Here is an 18714-nt window from a genome sequence, read left to right on the forward strand (position 1 = left end):
ACACTCATGTCGGAATATGTCAAGTGGTTTCTTAATTTCTTAATGTTTATCAGCAGGTACTGACAAAGTGTGTTTCACAAGTCTTTATCAAAAACATATTGTCTCCCCTCACAGAATTTCACACGCCACAAAAATTCACTGCAGTCACAGACTAGAATTACATTTTGGGTATTAAAATATTCTTCTATTTTAATTTAATATTATGGAGTTATAGATAATATAGGTAATTTATAGATCACCTGAATCAAAGCGGGTTTTTGTTGGTTTGTTTCATTGTGAATGTTTGGGGTTTTCTTTGTTTCTGTTTGCAGTTTTTTGTCAAGTGCATTCTCTGTAGAAGGAGAACACTATCCTGAATTGAGTATTTCATTATATTAGTGAAACAAACAACAAGAAAAATCAATACATACTTTAACAGACTATTAATATCAGCTTTAAAGCTTTATTAAGCAAAGCTCCCTACTGTTAACATTTCTACATTCATGTCAGAGGAAAAAAAAAAAAGAAAGAAAAAAACGAAAAAAAAAATCACGTTTCTAGGAGCTGTAACAACAATTATACTTTTTCACTTGCCGTCCCTGGTGACAACTTGATGCTGCCAGTGGGCCTCACCAAAATATAGTAGTGCATTTGGTGAAGGGACTTAAAGAGAAAGGAGACCCCTGACGGTTGCTGTGATATTTGCAGACTCTCTGTATAGAGAATGAAGTGAAGCTGGCAACCCAGCTCAGGCATGGAAAGGTTTACCTGTAAATTTGAGAGTATTTTCTCCACACGTACCCAGCATTAATATACACTGTGCAAATAGAAATAACTAGAGTGTTGTAGGCTACACCCTGAAAAAACATGCCTTGGGTTTTTTTAATAAGGACTACACAAAAGATGACTTTGCCACTAAGGTTGTATGAGGGAATTTCAGAAACATGTCTTGACAATTTTTGCAGAAATTCAACAACAGAAATACCACGTGTTTTGAAAAGTCACCTGAGATCAGATAATTTACTTTTTCCCTACATACCTAGCTCTTACTTTCTCTATGCCTCAGTTACTCATCATGAAAAACAGTAACAGTATCTCCCTACCTTATAGCAATATTTGGTCAGGTACAATAAGGTGACAAGGACAAAACATCCTAGATACAAGTTTGCAACCTATGTTGACATCTTTCTTCTACTCCAGCCCAAAAATGTCACCTATATATTCCAGACACCAAAACAACAACATAGTTGAATCCTGTCTCCTAACCTGAGGACAAAACTCTTCATACTTTGTGAAAATCCTCACATGGCTAACAATCCTTATCTGCTGACCTTGCACTTTACACGTGAGCTCTAGAGCTAAAGCAACTGATGATGACAGAGTCCATAACAGCAAAGTTAATACACAGGAATCGGCACCAACTGGAGTGAACTAGAAGACATTTACTTTTGACGATACACCCAGCCCACACGGACTCCATTCACGAGTTCAGACAGTTCATGGTATCAGCTCTTCCAGTCACCAAATAAGTAAAATTTCCCTTTCACAGGACTTATCAACGTAATTAAAATATTTAAAACATTTTTCCGCTTAATGCTTCTCTCATATTTTGAGGTATTAAAATTTATCTACAAACCAAAGCTGCTCTTGAGATAAAGCCAGACTCCTGAACTTCTTTCATACAATTTAAATACCATGTAGAATAAAAAGAAAAAAAAATACACAGTGATTTCATCAGAAACGTGTTAATATATGATAGTCGGCAGTACACCTGCATCCAGGGAGAAATTGCATCCCAGGGTATGTTAAGAAAGCAAAGGTGACACAAGAAAAAGTGAAATTAATGAAAGTGGAGTTTGACTACATTAGTAGAAACTGTCAGTCTCCACTCATCACAAATACCATATGATCTTTTTATGAAAAAGCAGATAGTGAAAAACTCAGTTTCACATTTCAGGAGAGCTGCTGCTGACTGTGGATGCTAAAGATCCTGTAATATATTTCCCAAAAGCATGTATATTAACATAGCAGCTGGGAGAAAATCCACTCAGAGTAAATGAAATGTGCCAACTGAAGCGTTCTCCTGCAATTGCAATCATACACAATATCCTTAACTTCCTGACTTGATGGGTACTGTAGTACTGACCAACAGCTGCTGTTCAACACATTTAGCTGCACCAGTGATGGGTAGAGATACAACATTGAAAAGTAAGGGTGAATCAGTGTGTTCAGCATAAAGAAAGAAGAGGGTTGAGTTACCAAAATATCAATGTGAGAGTACAATGGATGCTTCTGCATTCCAACCAGTTTCACAGTAAGGCAGGTGTGGGAACCTACACTCCAACCATAAATAAAGGAAAATAATTTAAATACAGTACATTATTTTACCTGTCTTTGCATCTCTTCAATCTGTCGCTGAGGGACACTTTGCAGAATACTGTACATTTCAGGCATCTTTTCTTCAGGGATGACAACAGAGGCCCTATAGACAAACATAAGAAAAAAATGATGAGAAGAAGGAAGTTCTGCAATAAAAGATGCTGACAGCTTTTCAAACTCAGAATTTTGTCCTATTCCAATAAGACATGTTCAGAAGATATTGGCAAAAAGAAACAGTCTTCTCTCAGTGTAATTAATTATTATGTAGCAGTTCCTTCACAACACCAGCCAGTCTGCCCACAGATAATGCCATGAAAGTCTAAACTCATCTGCACAGACAATTTAATAAACATGGAAGACAAGGAGACTCAGAAATCCTGAATTCTCATATCTGGATTGCCAATGACTTGCTGCTAGCTGAATGTTTGGAGTGACCAAACAGCAATAGAACATATAGTGCTACGCATACAAACTAGTAATTTTTGTACATGTTAACCTAAGATCAAGTAATAGTGTACTCAGTTATAAATAATTTACCTTTCAGTCTCAGATGAACTTAGAAATCATGATACAATACAGAGAATTTAGCGTTGACATGATGCAATTTTTAAAATATACTTTTCTTAAAACAGCCTGGATGCAGACCAGCCCCCACTGAATTCAAATACAATAGAAAGCAAGTCTGTTTTAGAAGAAATAAAATTGGCTACAGGATAACCAAATGCGCTGTCATCTCTGCCTCACTTGTTTTCCTCTGATTTTTGATGCGTAATATATTAAGGGCAAACACTGCATGTATCTTACTCTATATTCTGTTCCCTGTAACCCCCAGTACTCTTGACTCATCACACAGATTTTATTCAAATTGCTGAATGCAATGAAGTCTCTTATGCAGTGGTTTGATGTACCATAGTGAAGATACAGACCTCTTCCAGTCCAGAACCTCAGAGAAAGGTAAAATGTAGGAGTCAGCAATGATGACGGGGACACATCCAGCTTGAAGAACATCGCTGAGCACAGCCTGCCCCAGGCGGGCTCCACGTAGAACAACACAGAACGTAGACTCCTGTCAGCAGATGGTATCCAACACACAGATGAGGAAAATAAGAAAATATTAGATTTGTATAAGTGTGTGTGTGCATGTATGCATTATGCTTTCCTGCCAACCACCTTGTGAGAAAAAAAAAAAAACAGTCAAAAGAAAAACCGGCTTGCTCTGTGCAAGCAACGTATTCTGAATTATTAGCTAAGTCAACATAATTGCACAACTTTATCTTTCAGATACTCAAAAATATGAGTGGAGAGATGAGAAATCAGCTAAAGGGGCTATTCTATGCTTTGCTTTAATGGCCGATTTCTCTAACTGAAAAAATTCAAGGGTAAAAATAAGCTAAACGTTTTGAAAGTTTGGCCTAACAAGAGAAGCGACAATCAGTATGAACTTATTGAGTACAAACTGTATATGGTCAGCCTGATTTTCTTCCTTTATAGGGCAATCCAGCTCCAGGATAGAAAGTAACAGATTTCATATCTCAACCTCAAGAGGCCTCTGACATCATCTTGTTGTATTAGAATGCAAAAAAAAAAAAGTACAATATAAGAGAGCTGAAGGAATCGCTCACTCTTCTCAGAAATAAAAGACCTCAGAGTAGTGTCTTCAGTCTTGGGCAATGCACTTCCAGGGGTAAAAAAAAAAAAAGGATGATTACTTACCTTGAAAGTATGATCTACAAGGAAAGACTGACTATATTGATACTACTTATTCTGAAGGGGTGAGGGCAGGAGGAAGCTGGCTAAAGGGAGCTCCAAAGATATAAAAAGTTGATGCAAAAAGGAATAATATAATCTGCCTACTCTTGTCCACAACAAACGAGACAAATAGTCCTGAGTTTAAACTGCAACAGACTTCTTGCTTATGCTGCACTCACCCTGTAAATAGGGACTTCATTTCTCACTGCCACTGAGGAACCTTGCTACAGATCCAAGATTGCAAAATAAATGCTTGTAGAGTTCAGCTACACAAACAAGGAAGAAGACCAAGTCACTATTATCCCTAGGTCTAAGAAAGAAATTCTGAAGTTGATGCAGGGGCTCCTACAGATAAGAAAACATCTTTCCCACTTGTGTTCTGTGGCCTGAGGAAAAGGAGCCAGGAGGCTCAGCAGGCAGCAAAACATCAAAATGGAACTAGGAAATACAAGAGGGTTTTCTGGCTCTTCACTTGTTTCCTAAAGCAATTGTGAGAGCTGTGTTCATACCCATAGAGCACTAAAAGGCTCCAAGATAAGACTGCAAACAGGAAGACTTCACAACCTAGAAGCCCCAGAGCCTGGCCACGAGGATGTCTGCAAAGGCAGTGCTGGAAAGTCTGAACTGGGATCACAGTCCCCCTCCCCCCACTCTGACAGGAAGAGAAGGAAAAGAGGGTGCAGGGAATGAAAGGAGCAGAGAGAAGGAACACATATTTTAACCATTGACTCACTAGATCACACAGCAGCAGGTGGAAGAGACTCTAGTCTATAGCCCGGGAGAGAAAAAAAACAGAAGCCCAGATGTGGACACACATGCTCATCTGCCCAGATAACCATTTTTCCTGTCTAGACAAAGGTTACTATAAATACATCTTCTCGCATCACCACTGTTATCAGCCAGACATTCCAAAGGGAGATGCGGGGCTCTGCAAAGGAAAGTATTTTAACAATCTCGGCATGTGCCAGCTCTCTTCTGAGTTATAAAATCATATATAGCAAGATATAGATATAGATTCCCTGACTTGCTATCCTTGAGCAATCTAGTCTGTATTTAAAGAAATAAAGCAAATAAATATTTGTTTTCCTTCGGCTAGAAGTTTAGGACTTGGAGTGACCCTTTCCTCCCTCTCCCCCTCCTCCACAAGGAATTTTAAACATATTTCCTACAAAACATAACAGAAGGGGTGGAAACTTGGCCTTTCCTCAGCTTGTTTGTTATTTTATCATCATTTGGTGAAGTTCAAAGACAGATTATGTGCTGGTGGCCACAGACAGAGCACAGTGGCCTATGGCATAACTCCCTTCACCATAGTGCATGCCAAAGCACCTCTCTGTCAGTGAATTGCCAAGAGACACAGGGGTCTGAGAACGCTATCTAGTTTTATCTTCACTCACACATCAAAAGGCCTCTGGAAGTTGGGCCAAGGCCATGAAAGACATTTCACCTAGATGTTTTCATTGCTGTATGCTGACAAGTCTTCTAGCTTAGTCTGTCATATCTATACAGAGAATTTTGTAAGGTTTAACTACTAAGCTGCATATAAAAAATATAATCTGACCAACTCTCCTTAAATGTAGCACTCTTTTTTGCCCCCAAATAAGTCCAGGCATAAAGTCTTTGAAGTTCATTTTAATCTTCCCTCCAATTGACAAAGCCATCGTCTGTTCCAAGCTCCACCTAGCAAAGCTTGGACTGTAAGAAATCAATTCCAAATTCATGTCTGTGGAAGGTCATTTTTCCAGTTATTCTGGAGGGTGTAGATTCCAATGTTTTTCCTCCATTTCAAAGTAAGCAATTTTGTCTGGCCTCCAAAAGTTTCTCCTCCCGTTGCAGCTGGATTTGGTAGTATCTTTGTATCATTCTTTAAGTTTACATGACATTTTCATGTACAGCTAGAAGACTACGATGACCCATCTTATTAAGTTGATCTATATATAAGCAGTGTTTTCAAACTGCAGTGTAGTCTGCATAAAAGCTTCAGTACATAGTTCTTGGCCCTCTTAAAAATAATAAAGTTAGAATATATTATCCAAGCTAACATAATGAATTACACCATTTCAAAACATAGCCAGCACCTTAACTAAACACAAGGAAGTATCCCACCAGTGCTGAAGAGGAGCAGTTCTATTGCTAAGGCAATCACCAAGGGGAAGAGAAGTTTGCAGGAGAGACAGCCTTACCTGGAGCACTTGAGGATAATCGAAGACTTGATTCTTGTGACAGCGCTTGCGAACAGCAGGGACCCCATCTGACAGATTGGTACATTTGTCTAGGACCAACACTGATTCCCCATTCTCAGCTTGAAGAGCTTCCAGTTCAGACCGGTACTCTGGGTGCAGAGCCATTTGAGATGACAGAATGAAATACCTGCGAGGACTGAAATCCCACAGCAAGGTCACCTGTGAGTTTAATTCCAAGATGGTCTAGAACACATTTCCTTCCATCCAGGAAAGCAGAGCAAGACTAACTAAATGTGGACATACTGCCAAGACCATATTTTCAGAAAGAACTGGAAAGAGCAATGACGTATTGTAATTAAATCTCGGATAGTAAGTGGCTCAGCATTACTTACGATTTCAAATAAATTTGTACTTGGAAAGAGTGCTTATTACATTACAATACACACTTGCACTCCAACCTCTTTTATAGACCGAAATAAACATTATTTAGCTACATATTAAAACAACTTGCTACTGATGCCAGAATTGTTTGTCCTTTTGTTTGGTATTTGTGTACTATAACAAAGTAGACAGGACACTGAATGCTGCTGCTAGTTTCTCCTCCCATGTATTTTCTCATCAATTTTAATTGAAAAAAGACAGTGAACTGACAACTCAGCTACCCTGTGCTTCTTTAGTCTTGATAAGGTGACAGCAACAACAGGACAAGCTCACCTCACTATCTTTGATTCAATCCTGTCCCTTTTGGACAACATAAAGCAACATTTTCAGGACAAAGTTGAAAGTCCATCTTCCCGTTCACTCTTAAGTCCCACCATGTTCCAAATTCCATGAATATTTAAAGCATGCCTTAATATTAGAAATTAATTCAGACTAGACATGAAGAAGAATATTTTTTACAATGGGGGTGGTAAAATACTGGCCCAGGTTGCCCAGAGAGGTGGTAGATGCCCCATCCCTGGAGACATTCAAGGCCAGGCTGGATGGGGCTCTGAGCAACCTGATCTAGTTGAAGATGTCCCTGCTCATGGCAGGATGGTTGGACTAGATGAGCTTTGAAGGTCCCTTCCAACTCGAACTATTCTATGATTCTATGAATACTGAAGTGTTTCAAGGCAATAATTACCATTGCAGTTAAAACACACAAGAATACTGTCCCAAAGCAAGTGCTCACAGCTTCAGAAAATTATGTTAATTTTGGAAAACAGTATGTCATACAATTTTTATACTCATCTACTTTGCTTTCCTTTCCAAATGGGTCAGCTAAGTCAGACTGTTTTCCATTGAAAGGAACACACAGCGAGTGCCTGCCCTCATGCTGCCAAAAGAACACAGGAAACACAAGGCCCGCACTTGAGATTCCAGTTCTACCCCACATGATGCTATCTTTAATTTACAGCTCTGAAAACACAACATACAAACATACACTTTAAAAAGTCAGATCTCTCCTGTGGCTCCTCTCACCTCTTCTACTCATTTTCACACTGGTCACTTTAGTTGCTCCAATTAACAGATCAGACTTGCACAGAATTTTTTTTAAACTTTTTTTCCCAAGCCTCCAGCCGCTACTGACTTGCTACCAGCACCTCTATATAATATTTTTTTCTAGCAGAGATAGATTTAAAATATTTTAAACTATCCAGCTAAAAAGGAGAGTAAATCAAAACCCCTCAGTTCAACTCTGTAATAAAAAATATAACAAAAAAGAAACAAAAAGGAATTTGCCTTAAAAAAGGAAATACTGCTGCAGATGAGAGATAATAAGTGTCTATAACCGGCTAAAAATTATGCAGGTTTGTATATGTATTTAAAACCAAATTTTGCCTTGAAACTGTCATCATCCTATGACACTTAAAATCTAGCTATCAAATTGTGCTACAAAAGAAAGCAGGTCCCATCTCCCAGGAAATAGCACACTAATGTAGTGCAATGTAATAATTTATCCCTAGCAAGTTGAATTCTGAACATCGATCCCTTGTCACACTCCTGCATAAAGCCATCCAGCCTGTCAATGCGTTTCCATGAGCAAGACTAACTGGCCACTAGATGGTAGTCCAGGGCCCGCAGTCTGCTCATCACACACAGGAGAAAAAAAAAAACAACAATAAAACAAAACAACAACAACAAAAAAAACCACACACACACAAAACCACCAAACAAACAAAAAACAAACCAAACCCAAAACCAACCAAACAACAAACTTTAAGAACATGGAAGCTCCAACACATTCACTGAGCACAGCCTCGTGCAATTACATCAGCTCCTGCATAACCATTTCTCTTATTCAACCCAAAACCAGACAGCATTTAGGCGACTAGAGGGACATGAACAATTTGAATGCATTTCTCTTTACAATGGGTTCTGTACATGCTGAAGCCTATCAGCACGTCCATGCTTTCCAGACAGAAACACAAAGCAGCTTTCACTCTGTGTCGGACTGCAATAGTACCTGAGCTCTATGACGAATCAATTGCAATGCAAACAGGTGCCCCTACGCTGGCCTGGTCCAGGGGCATCACAAGCAGGAACATCAGGAGTGCGAGCAAAGCAAATTGCTGCCACACGAGTTTCTCCTGTAATTAACTGCGATATCTGACTTGAAGCAGCCCAGAGCGACTGCAAGAGCATTGCTCTTACCAGGGGAGAAGACAACTGAAGGCAAAGTACAATACCTTTTTGTGTCCAACAGTGGCAGCACCCTTTCACAGTTTTCAGCTTTTACAATTCATATTCCCTACAGGAAGCTGTCAGAAAAAGAGGACCTAAAGCTTCTGCACTTCTAAATTTACCTTCACAATCAGCATTTTTTAAACCATCACAGAGATAAGACTTTGCTTCAGTGAAATATTTTCAGCTATGTAATTAAGACACTCATGAAATATTAAGAGATCAATTAAATTATGTCTTTAATCAACTAAAACATGTCTTCCAGACTTCTACCGACTCTTGTTCTGAACACACAAATGGATTAGAGAAACCAGCACTTTCCCGTGTAGCTCATTTTAATGGCTAATTACATTCCTTGTTGAAATTTGTGGGTTTTTTCCTACTTGTCTTGCTTTACTTCCAACTACAAGGGTGCAGGGGTTGTTAGTGTTCATGTCTTACTCCATTACTTTAAAAAAGAAAAAATAAAGTCAGTGTTCTAAGCCCTGGGTACAACTATTCTCATATCAAATCAGCTCTTGTTTTTCTTTTTCATGAGCTAACCACACTAACCTCCTTAAGATTCATTCTGCAAGAACTTCTTCCCTTCAGAGCTGTATGTACAGGCTTCTACTGTTCCAAACTCTCAGTGTCATTCTGAAAGGACTTCAGAACCACAAAAACATCTGAACTGATTTACATAGGATGTGGCCATAAGACATACAGAGGTAAAGATCAAATCCTCGCTCCTGTTACTCAAAGTTTGCACTGGCTGATACCATCTGAGGCACTTGTGTTGATCCCCATGATCCCTTCTGTCTCTTTTAAAGTCACAACAGAGGCACAGCACGCTTCTTTTATCATTGCAACAGCGATCTTTTGCTATTACTTTGTTTTTAAGCATTCTAAAATAAATTGTCTAAAGCAATCTTTTATTAGGGAATCTATATTGCTTTAAATTACTGCCCTGCCTTACTTTAGAGAAACCAAACATATTAACACCTAGCTTTATTTATATCCGAAATATCTTGTCAGCTGACTGGAAATATTGAATCTAGCTCTACTAGAAACATTGTCATGCTGTCATATTTCACACCTCCGTTTCTGGAGTGGGAAAAAAACAGAATTACTCCCAAAAAAATCCTCAGTTCATAGCTAAAACACACATTGGCAGACAAGCCAAGGCTGTTAGCATCGGGATCTTCATAAATTTTAATAGCACAAGCCAGGCATGACCACAGCAACTGTTACAAAATTGCCCAAGACTACCATCAAGTTAGCAGCTATATTTATATTTCATCAGCAATCACAAACACAATATTGAATATAGTTTGCCCAATTCATGGAAACTGTATTACCCTGGTCCTCTTTCTGGCAGATCCACTTCCCCCGACAGTGGGCTGTAAACAGGAATACTGACATCGTAGCCTTGCCGGTAAGTCCATGTGGAGAAGCCTCCACCAGCCAGCAGAGCTCTGAAAAATATCAGAAAGCAATTTTAAACAGAGTACATACACCATTCAGACTCTGAGTGCAATTTAATGATTGTCATTACCAGAACATCAAGAAGATGCATGCACTGAGGTTTTCCCCTCAGCTTTTGTCGGTGACATTTCTCACGCAGTTTTTCGGTTCACTTTACTTTTCATGAACTGGCCTTACTGCTAGATTGGATCTAGTCAGAGTGCTTACAGGTGTGTATGATCACTGAAGAATTTTTGCATTAATATAGGGAAACTTAACCTACTGCAGTCATTACGATAATTCTGCTTTTTTTGCAAGCTTAGATGTCCTAAGTCAATTTCAAATAAATACATTCTTAAGTATTTATACTAGTTAACATATTCCTCGATGCGTGAACTACAATAGGGTCTAGCACAGCTCTCAAAGTGTTAGAGAAAAGCTATATTTCAGGTACAACTCCAAGCAGAATAACACAATATTTTGGCGCTTACAGTGACTCTCCACTTCTCAGGCTAGAAAATAAAATGGAGTCATTTGCAACTGTATTTTCAAAGTGATCATACAAACTAGTGAAATTTATTTCATTTTTGTATTACACAAGAAATGCTATAAACAAAACACATGACAACAAGAACGCCATATGTTCTGAAACTAACTTCCAACCATAGAGGCTGCTTGGGACAGTATGGGCTAGAGAGCACAGGAATCAAGAAAGATAAATGAAGATCCAAACAAGATGACCCTGATTGTCTGTGGCTTTTTCTAGATAGGACAACCTTTTGCCACACACAAGAGCTTTAAGAAACAGAAAAGAGCAACATGTACAGAAGATAGCAATTCATCATTCACAATGCCAGAAAAAAAAACAGGCTTGTTACTATCTCCTATCCCAAATCAGGCTTCTTTGAAATATGCTAGTAGAGGACACCAGCTTTTTAGTTGCCATTTCATCTCCAGTGACCAAGTGGCACCATGAACACATAATCCTATTTTGAAAAGAAGCTCGGATTCAGCTACTTTAGTGAGACTTCTCAAACAGATGAACAAACTTTCAGTCCTTTGTCACCAAACAGCAGGCCGTGCTGTACTTTAAATTGCCCCAGGTATGGGTCTGCTTAAGGTACCATACAAAGCAATTTGGAGAAAAATATTTCTCCAATTCCGGTTTCTCTCCTTTTCTGTGGAAAGAAGCAGAACACAGATACACCATTACACTAGGCCCTACAGAAACGATCTTGAGAAGGCATACCCACTGTAGCAGGTATGATTATAGCCAAAAACCTTATTAACCCAAGCTTGCATACTGTCACAGTTCAGATCAGAGCAGACACGTCTCATCAGTAATCAGAACAGACACATCAGAGCAAAAAGTTAAGGCAAGACTGGAAGAGGCACTGACAATCCATTAGCTGATACGCTTGTTTTCAGGTATCACTGAATGAAATCCTTAGAATAGTGTTTGCAAAAGCAGCTTTTCCCCAGCTGTTATATAAGAGTTTATTGTTATACCTAATTATCATGCAAGACCTATCATTTTTTCCCATCAGAACACAACACCCCAGACAGACACCTGTATGTTCTGCCTGTTCTAACCCCCATCAGATGTCCCATGGGTACTGTGCTTCCTGCTCTGACCCGCAGCACAGTTGTTCAGTGTTCAAACACCACAATTCCACTTTGCCATACATGTGACTTCACCCAAGCAGTCAAATAAGCAGTCATGTCATTTAAGAAACTCTTTGAAAATCTCAGGCTCTGCATTACAGACATGTTCCACCTTGATGACAATTACAAAATCAAAACAACTTGCCCTTTATTACTCTTCACTCAGAACACAAACTATGGTAGAAGCAGAAATCAACTCAAGAACAGGATGATAAATCAAGTGTGTGCTGAGTGAGAATTTATGTTCCTAATCAAGTGATGATTTTGGATTCCCTTCCAATACCTCCCCTTTGGTGACACATACAATGGTATGACTCAGTCTCACCCTTGAAGCTGCATATTCCATGTCTTACCCATATTAATTCACTCACAAGCAGGGAGAAAAAGCTGGCTTGGGTGTTGCTGTTCTTCATATCCCCTTCCTCTTTTTTTATTCCTCCCCTAATTGGGAAACTACAACCAGATTGTTTTAATTGGATCTGGTGAAAACATGACAGCACCTCATCACCCTTCAGAAAGCAGGTGTGTGTCATGCAGACTTCTACTGAAATAAACCCACAGGGAACCAACACCAGTTAAATAAGTTCACTCAGATTTTCATTGTTTGAGGCAGTAACAGAGTAGAGATATTAACTCCTAATGTACTCAAGACAAACAATCTTTAAATTGCACTGATCAGTGAGGAATGAGCCTGTTCCTGAGCAACTTTTCACCACTTCACAGATATTTTTTTTTTCTACAGATATTGATCCTTTTTTGTCTCCAGATACTGCCCCAACTGGTCTGTATTCCAAATGTTTCTGCCCAGCTTCCATCAGCAGCAGCTTTCTGCCAAACTTCACAAGTCACTGAAACCCAATTCACCAACTGAACTAGAACGAAAAAGTATCATAATTCATACATGTCATTCTAGAGCTACAGAGCAGCTTTGCAAAAGAAATCCTTTCATCCTCATTATTGCACCAAATTCAATAGCACTAAATTAACATATAACGAAGGGTTTTTTTTTTCAAGTTTTATCTCAGGAGGTTACATGTGTTTTGGCAGCTAATACCAGCAATGTAGCCTCCATGCCCACAAGGCAGACTTCCATCTCTGAAAAAAATGGAATAAAATGCTTTTATACTCTGTTTGAAAATTGGATTTAAAGATCTCATGAACAAACAACCCTTTAGCGAGGTAGGTTCACTAAAGATTTTTCCAGATGTAAAAATAGCTTATAACTGAACTCCTCCTTGAGCATAAAGTCTTATTTTACTTGGATTAATGTGCTACAGTAAATCAACAGAACACAACTCTATCAAAACCCATGACCCACTATCATTGAGCTATGTATGACCTCTGATATGTACCAAACAGAGAAAGCAGGCCACATCCCCTGTGCAAACTTCACAAATATTACCTGTGTAGTTCACCAACGATCCACTCGGTCCCACAAATCCAGTCCTTCTGGTGGGGTACTGGTACAGTTTGGACCAGTTATTCAAAAGCAGGTGAACTCTGCCAGCACACCTTTTTCTTGGCCTGCAGTCTCTCACTACATGATGCTACAGCTGTCCTTCACCCACTTGTAACATGTGCGGACATTCTCATATCGAGAAAACGCACCTAGCTCGCTTATTCTGTTGGACATGAACTAAGATCTCCAGAGGACTCCAAAATCATCCTGTAAGCTCATATTGCACGACTCAGGCCCTTCCAGGACCAGGTCCACATTACTGACTTTTTCACAGATTCACAGTGTTTATGCCTGTGACCTGTAGTACAAGTTCTGTACTACACTGAGTACAGTCTAATTGTTGCTGCCTACAAAAAAAAGTTTCTACCTTTTCTCTGTCCCAAGCACTGTTATTGCCTCTCTGTCTTACAGCTGGTGATTGTACAGCTGCAGGTTGAGTCAGTTTGGCAAGCTACAGCAGCAGCAGCTGTTTGCCAAAAAAAATTTGATTTTTAATTCAAATTACTCGGCTTTCCATGTTAGCATGACAAACACTTAGAACAAACACCTACCAAAATAATGTATTTCCTGCATGCTAAGCTAAGACACATAAGGCCAAATATAAATAAACATTTGACAAAAAAAAAAGTTGTGCAGTGTAAGAAATCTACTGCATTCAATTAATAAATCTATTTCTTTGATAGAAACACACATCCACAAACACACAGCCCAGAGGAGTCCATTCCATTAAACAGCATTGTCAAGTGAAAATTCTCCTTAAGAAGCACAAATCTTGAGATATCAAATACAAGTATTTACTAACACATTAACAGGTTTGGTTATACAAAAATGATGCTTGACTGCCCTCTTTTGGCTAACCCACATGCCTATAACATATTTCATATAGAGATGAAGTATTCAGATTAGACATGAGGAAGAAATTTTTTACAATGAGGGTGGTAAAACACCAGCACAGGTTGCCCAGAGAGGTGGTGGATGCCCCATCCCTGGAAACACTCAAGGCCAGGCTGGATGGGGCTCTGAGCAACCTGATCTAGTTGAAGATGTCCCTGCTCATTGCAGGGGGGTTGGACTAGATAACCTCTAAAGGTCCCTTCCAACCCAAACTATTCTATGATTCTAAGTAAAAAGCTAAAGCCTTACTTCACGGTCAGTGATGTAATTACAGTCAGTAAACTTACTCTTTGAACATGTTCAGAAAAAACATGTTCTGCTCTGGCACTGAAGAACGTTTTAAATTGTCTCTGGTGGAAAGAAATCAAGATACACTCCATACAAAATCATTTTAACAAAGATTCCATACCTCAGGCAAGATTTTGTTGACATTAACCTTGATCTTCAAGAGAGGGACTGGTTACACCAGCTACTCAGCAAAACCAAGTACATATAGACAATCTAGTAGAAACATGTTCAGTAACAGTATCTAAGCTAAAAAAGTTTGTCTTACTCTTACAACAATTTCCTTTGTCTTATAACCTCCTTTCCTCTTCCAAAAGTAAACTATTCTGCAAGTGAAAGTTAAGCTCAAGATTAACACCTTTTAAGTTTCTGACAAATAATTTCAAAACACACTTGCCAGAGAGTAACTAAGAGCATTTGTCCAATTACTAATACAGTGTAATTGTTTAGATAACAAAAACTATTGAAATTCACCACAGTTTTGTTAAGCATAGCAGCTGCATTAAGACACCCTTGAAGCATCAAGGGCGTTGCATCTACAATCAATCTTTGAACTTCTAATTTGCATCCAATGAGATATTCTGTGAAGCATTCAGGTTCGGTAACACACAAGATACAAATCCAACCTCAAGATTCTCCATCCTTACAGCAAACCCAACAGTTAAGAGCAAACTCTGCCAGCTACATCCCGTACAAAATTAAGGACGGGGCTAAACCACCAGATTTCAGGAGCAAACAGTTGTCCTATACAAGAAAGGGACCTCTCTACTTCCCTTTTTTGAGAAGGAATGAAGTTGTATTCCAGCTTCGTAAAGGTTAAGGAGCACATCCTTTGTTATCACCTACACTTCTGAGCTTGTTGCTTCTTCAATGGCATTTAAACCCAGACCTGTGCACTCAAACACCGCAAAACACATACCTATCTCTAGGAACATCTAGGGCAGTGTTATAATCTGGTGGCCCTCCAGGCAGCATATTGAAGAGCAAGTGATTTGTGCCTCGATCCCACCTAAGGCAAAAGAAGAAACAGACAACAATTAGAAAGGCGTTCTCTACACACAGACGGTAAATTCCGTCAAAGTCTAGCTCTACATTGACTCGCTGCGTCTTCCCCTCCAGCATTAACCTTTGTTTTTTCCACTTTGTGTTCTTTAAATTCACACACTGAAGTTTCAACAAGTACCTGGATAACTGTGCCAAAGCCTGAGCTGTCTCCTTGATACGGAGCGCATTCTGATTGAGGACATCTATGGATGGCACAAAAAGGCAGGCCCGGTTGACATCGTCAGTGTAGAATTCACTGTCAGAGATGGCAGTTAGCAGCTCATTGTATTCCCTGGAAATGGTGTTGCTCACTGATGTCCCGTATTCATCCACGTAATTTTTCAGTGAGTAGATATATACCTTGATTTTGTTTTTAGGATTGAAGCCACATCGATAGACATCAAAGCAGGTGTGCATCCTGCAGCTGAGGTCTCCCCGCTCAGGAATGGGGCTATCAGCAGGAAGCTTGACCACAGGCACATCATGGACACTGCGTTTTTCAATGGTCCAGTCACTGGATGACTCAATGGAGTGAGGCCAGAACTGGAACATTCCTGTGGCAATTAGGCCAAGCAGAACTATGGAAAAGAGTGTGATGTAGTAGATGCGATGCTTGGTTTTCATCCTTGGGATGAGGGCTGGACCCCTTGTGTTATATTTGGCTGACGCACACATAATGGAATCAATTATCTCTTGTCTCTACAAAACAGAAACAGAGAGGTTTTAGGATCAACTCTGGAAGAGATACATCGTTATCACAATGCAGAGAAACATCCAGTTAGCCTTTTCAAGGATTTTTGCCTCGGCGGATTACAGCAAAATTTGTTCAGATGCTCACATGTGCCGCTGGAACATAAGATGCCAACCGGAACTGCCACTTAACAAGGACAACATGAAGCTGATCTGATGGGCCTGGCTGTAATAGAATTATGTTGCCCAGCTAACAAGTGACAAAAGGACATGGCTTGGGCAGTGAGGGGAGGAAGAAATCTCAGACACTACAGACATTGTGAGTCCTCGTAGGTGCCACTCCATCTAAGTGTATTCATAGTGAATACTAATAAAAAATAAAATGCTCATCTACAAGTAAAGACAAACAACATGGATACCCTGCAATGGGCTTATCATGAGGCATCATAGAGAACTTAGGATCATGACACCACTTGTAATGTAAAGGTGCTTTCAAACACAATTTTACAGAAGCCCCACCATATCCAACTAGAACGATGCTAAACTGCTTCCGGCCAGAAAAAAGAAATTAATTTGTCATCTTTGTCAATATGTCTTTTGGGGCAAAAAAGCATTGTATGAGCTGCCACTGCAGCCACATTAAGCATTTAAATAATAGTTCACTGTAGTCTGAATAACACCTGTAGTGAAAAACACAACGTAATATGAAGTATCACAAAATCACACAACTGCCATCATCTTTGATGCTTCTTAAAAGGTTTTACACACATAATTGTGGTTGCAGCAAAAGGCCATTTATATTAACTACAGACTGAAGAATCAGTTACTTGTTGCATGCAAAAACCTGCTTAGGTTTGCAACTAATCCAACCTGAACTCTCCATAGTGGAAGCTTTTTAAATCTAGTAAGCATATTTTTCCTGAAGAAGAATGTGGATGGCATAATTATGTGTTTTCTCTTTGGACAAATGGGATGTTTTCTTGCTTTGACAGTCAACTGTACAGTAGACAACAAATATGAATAAAAGAAGTATCAATGAGGCATTAAATGGTCTTCATAACAAATTGGATTATGTTTATACGGCAGTTATTGACAAAAGACTGTTAGGATGAGGTGGCTAATGCATGAAGTGACTGTACTTACAGAAGCACAAAAATAATCTCAGACACCAATAAATATTCGACTTTTATCAGTCACTCTCATGGATTCTGGAGACAGCTTTTAAAACCTATGGTACAAGACAATTCAGGTGTGATGCTGTTATCAGGGCAGATGCCAGAACGCTACACTAGTATCCGTTTCATAATTAAAAACTTTCCATACATTTCTGATAGCTAACCATGTTATTTCCTCTTCCTGACAGAGCGCCAGAGCCACTGGCATTATGACAAAGATCATGCATTTGCTGCAAGCACTTGAGTCACTCAGCACAGCTGTCTAGACCTGAGCCGGGGGGGGTACCTCAATGAGACGTAACCCTCCATCCACGGAACGGCTTCACACCTTCCGCACTGCACACAACCTGGGCTCCTGGGCTACCTGCAGGCACAAGGGGAGGCCTGCTAGCACTTGGGGATGAGAAGCAAGAGGTACAAGATTAAGCAGCCGATGACAGGTGGCAGAAAACCTCCGGGAGGTAAGTAACAGCGGCGGAACCAGCCGCCTGCCGCGGGAGGCGCGGGATGCCCCGGCTCCGCACTGCCCGGGACACCACCGGCAGCAGCCGAGCCCCCACCCGCCCGCCTCGCCTCCTGCTTGCCGTGCCACCTGCAGCGCCGAGATCGCAGGAGACACGGCCCGCCGGAGCGGCGGCACGGCCGGGGCTGCCAGCAACGCCCGCCACAGCCCAGCCCAGCCCAGCCCAGCCCAGCCCAGCCCAGCCCAGCCCAGCCCAGCCCAGCCCCCCGCACGGCACCTGCCGCCCAGACTCACCTCCGCCCGCAGTCGCTCGGGCCCCACGGCCCGCGCCGCCAGCTCGCAGGCGGCCCCACCGAGCGGGGCTCCCCTGGCCGCTGCTGCCGCTGCCCCGCCCGGCCCGAGGCGCGGCGTGCGCACGCGCGGCCCAGGCAGCCCCACCCCCCGGGCCGGAGAGAGGCGCCGTCCGGCCCCGGCCCCGCGGAGAGCGCCTCCCTGCGGCGGGAGGGCGCGTCTGCAAGGGGGAGAGGGCGGCCCCGGAGGCTCCGGGGCGGGGCGGGGCCGGGATGTGATACCCGTTTGAATTCACCTGCAGCTTTAGCCCTTTTAGGGGAAGAAAAACAGCATTTTCAAACTGCGTGC

At 40.8% G+C, this 18714-nt stretch overlaps 1 protein-coding gene across 4 annotated transcripts in view; it reads right to left on the minus strand.

The window, feature by feature from the left end:
- EXT2 (exostosin glycosyltransferase 2) overlaps positions 1–18503 on the minus strand; it is a 78119-nt gene extending 59616 nt beyond the window's left edge. For 2 of the 4 annotated variants that reach the window (XM_065064763.1, XM_065064765.1), the window contains exons 1-8: positions 18370–18503; positions 17899–17976; positions 15887–16446; positions 15623–15712; positions 10295–10411; positions 6291–6486; positions 3285–3424; positions 2368–2461 (exon numbers count right to left, since the gene is read on the minus strand). In XM_065064763.1, coding sequence (XP_064920835.1) covers positions 2368–2461; positions 3285–3424; positions 6291–6486; positions 10295–10411; positions 15623–15712; positions 15887–16422 — 1173 coding nt within the window. In that variant the 5' untranslated portion in view covers positions 16423–16446; positions 17899–17976; positions 18370–18503. The remainder of the gene's footprint in view (positions 1–2367; positions 2462–3284; positions 3425–6290; positions 6487–10294; positions 10412–15622; positions 15713–15886; positions 16447–17898; positions 17977–18369) is intronic. The other 2 variants (XM_065064762.1, XM_065064764.1) reach the window with 1 other exon arrangement.
- Positions 18504–18714: the final 211 nt, after the last annotated feature.

The sequence above is a fragment of the Columba livia genome, chromosome 5 (assembly GCF_036013475.1).
Source record: "Columba livia isolate bColLiv1 breed racing homer chromosome 5, bColLiv1.pat.W.v2, whole genome shotgun sequence".
Lineage (NCBI taxonomy): Eukaryota > Metazoa > Chordata > Aves > Columbiformes > Columbidae > Columba > Columba livia.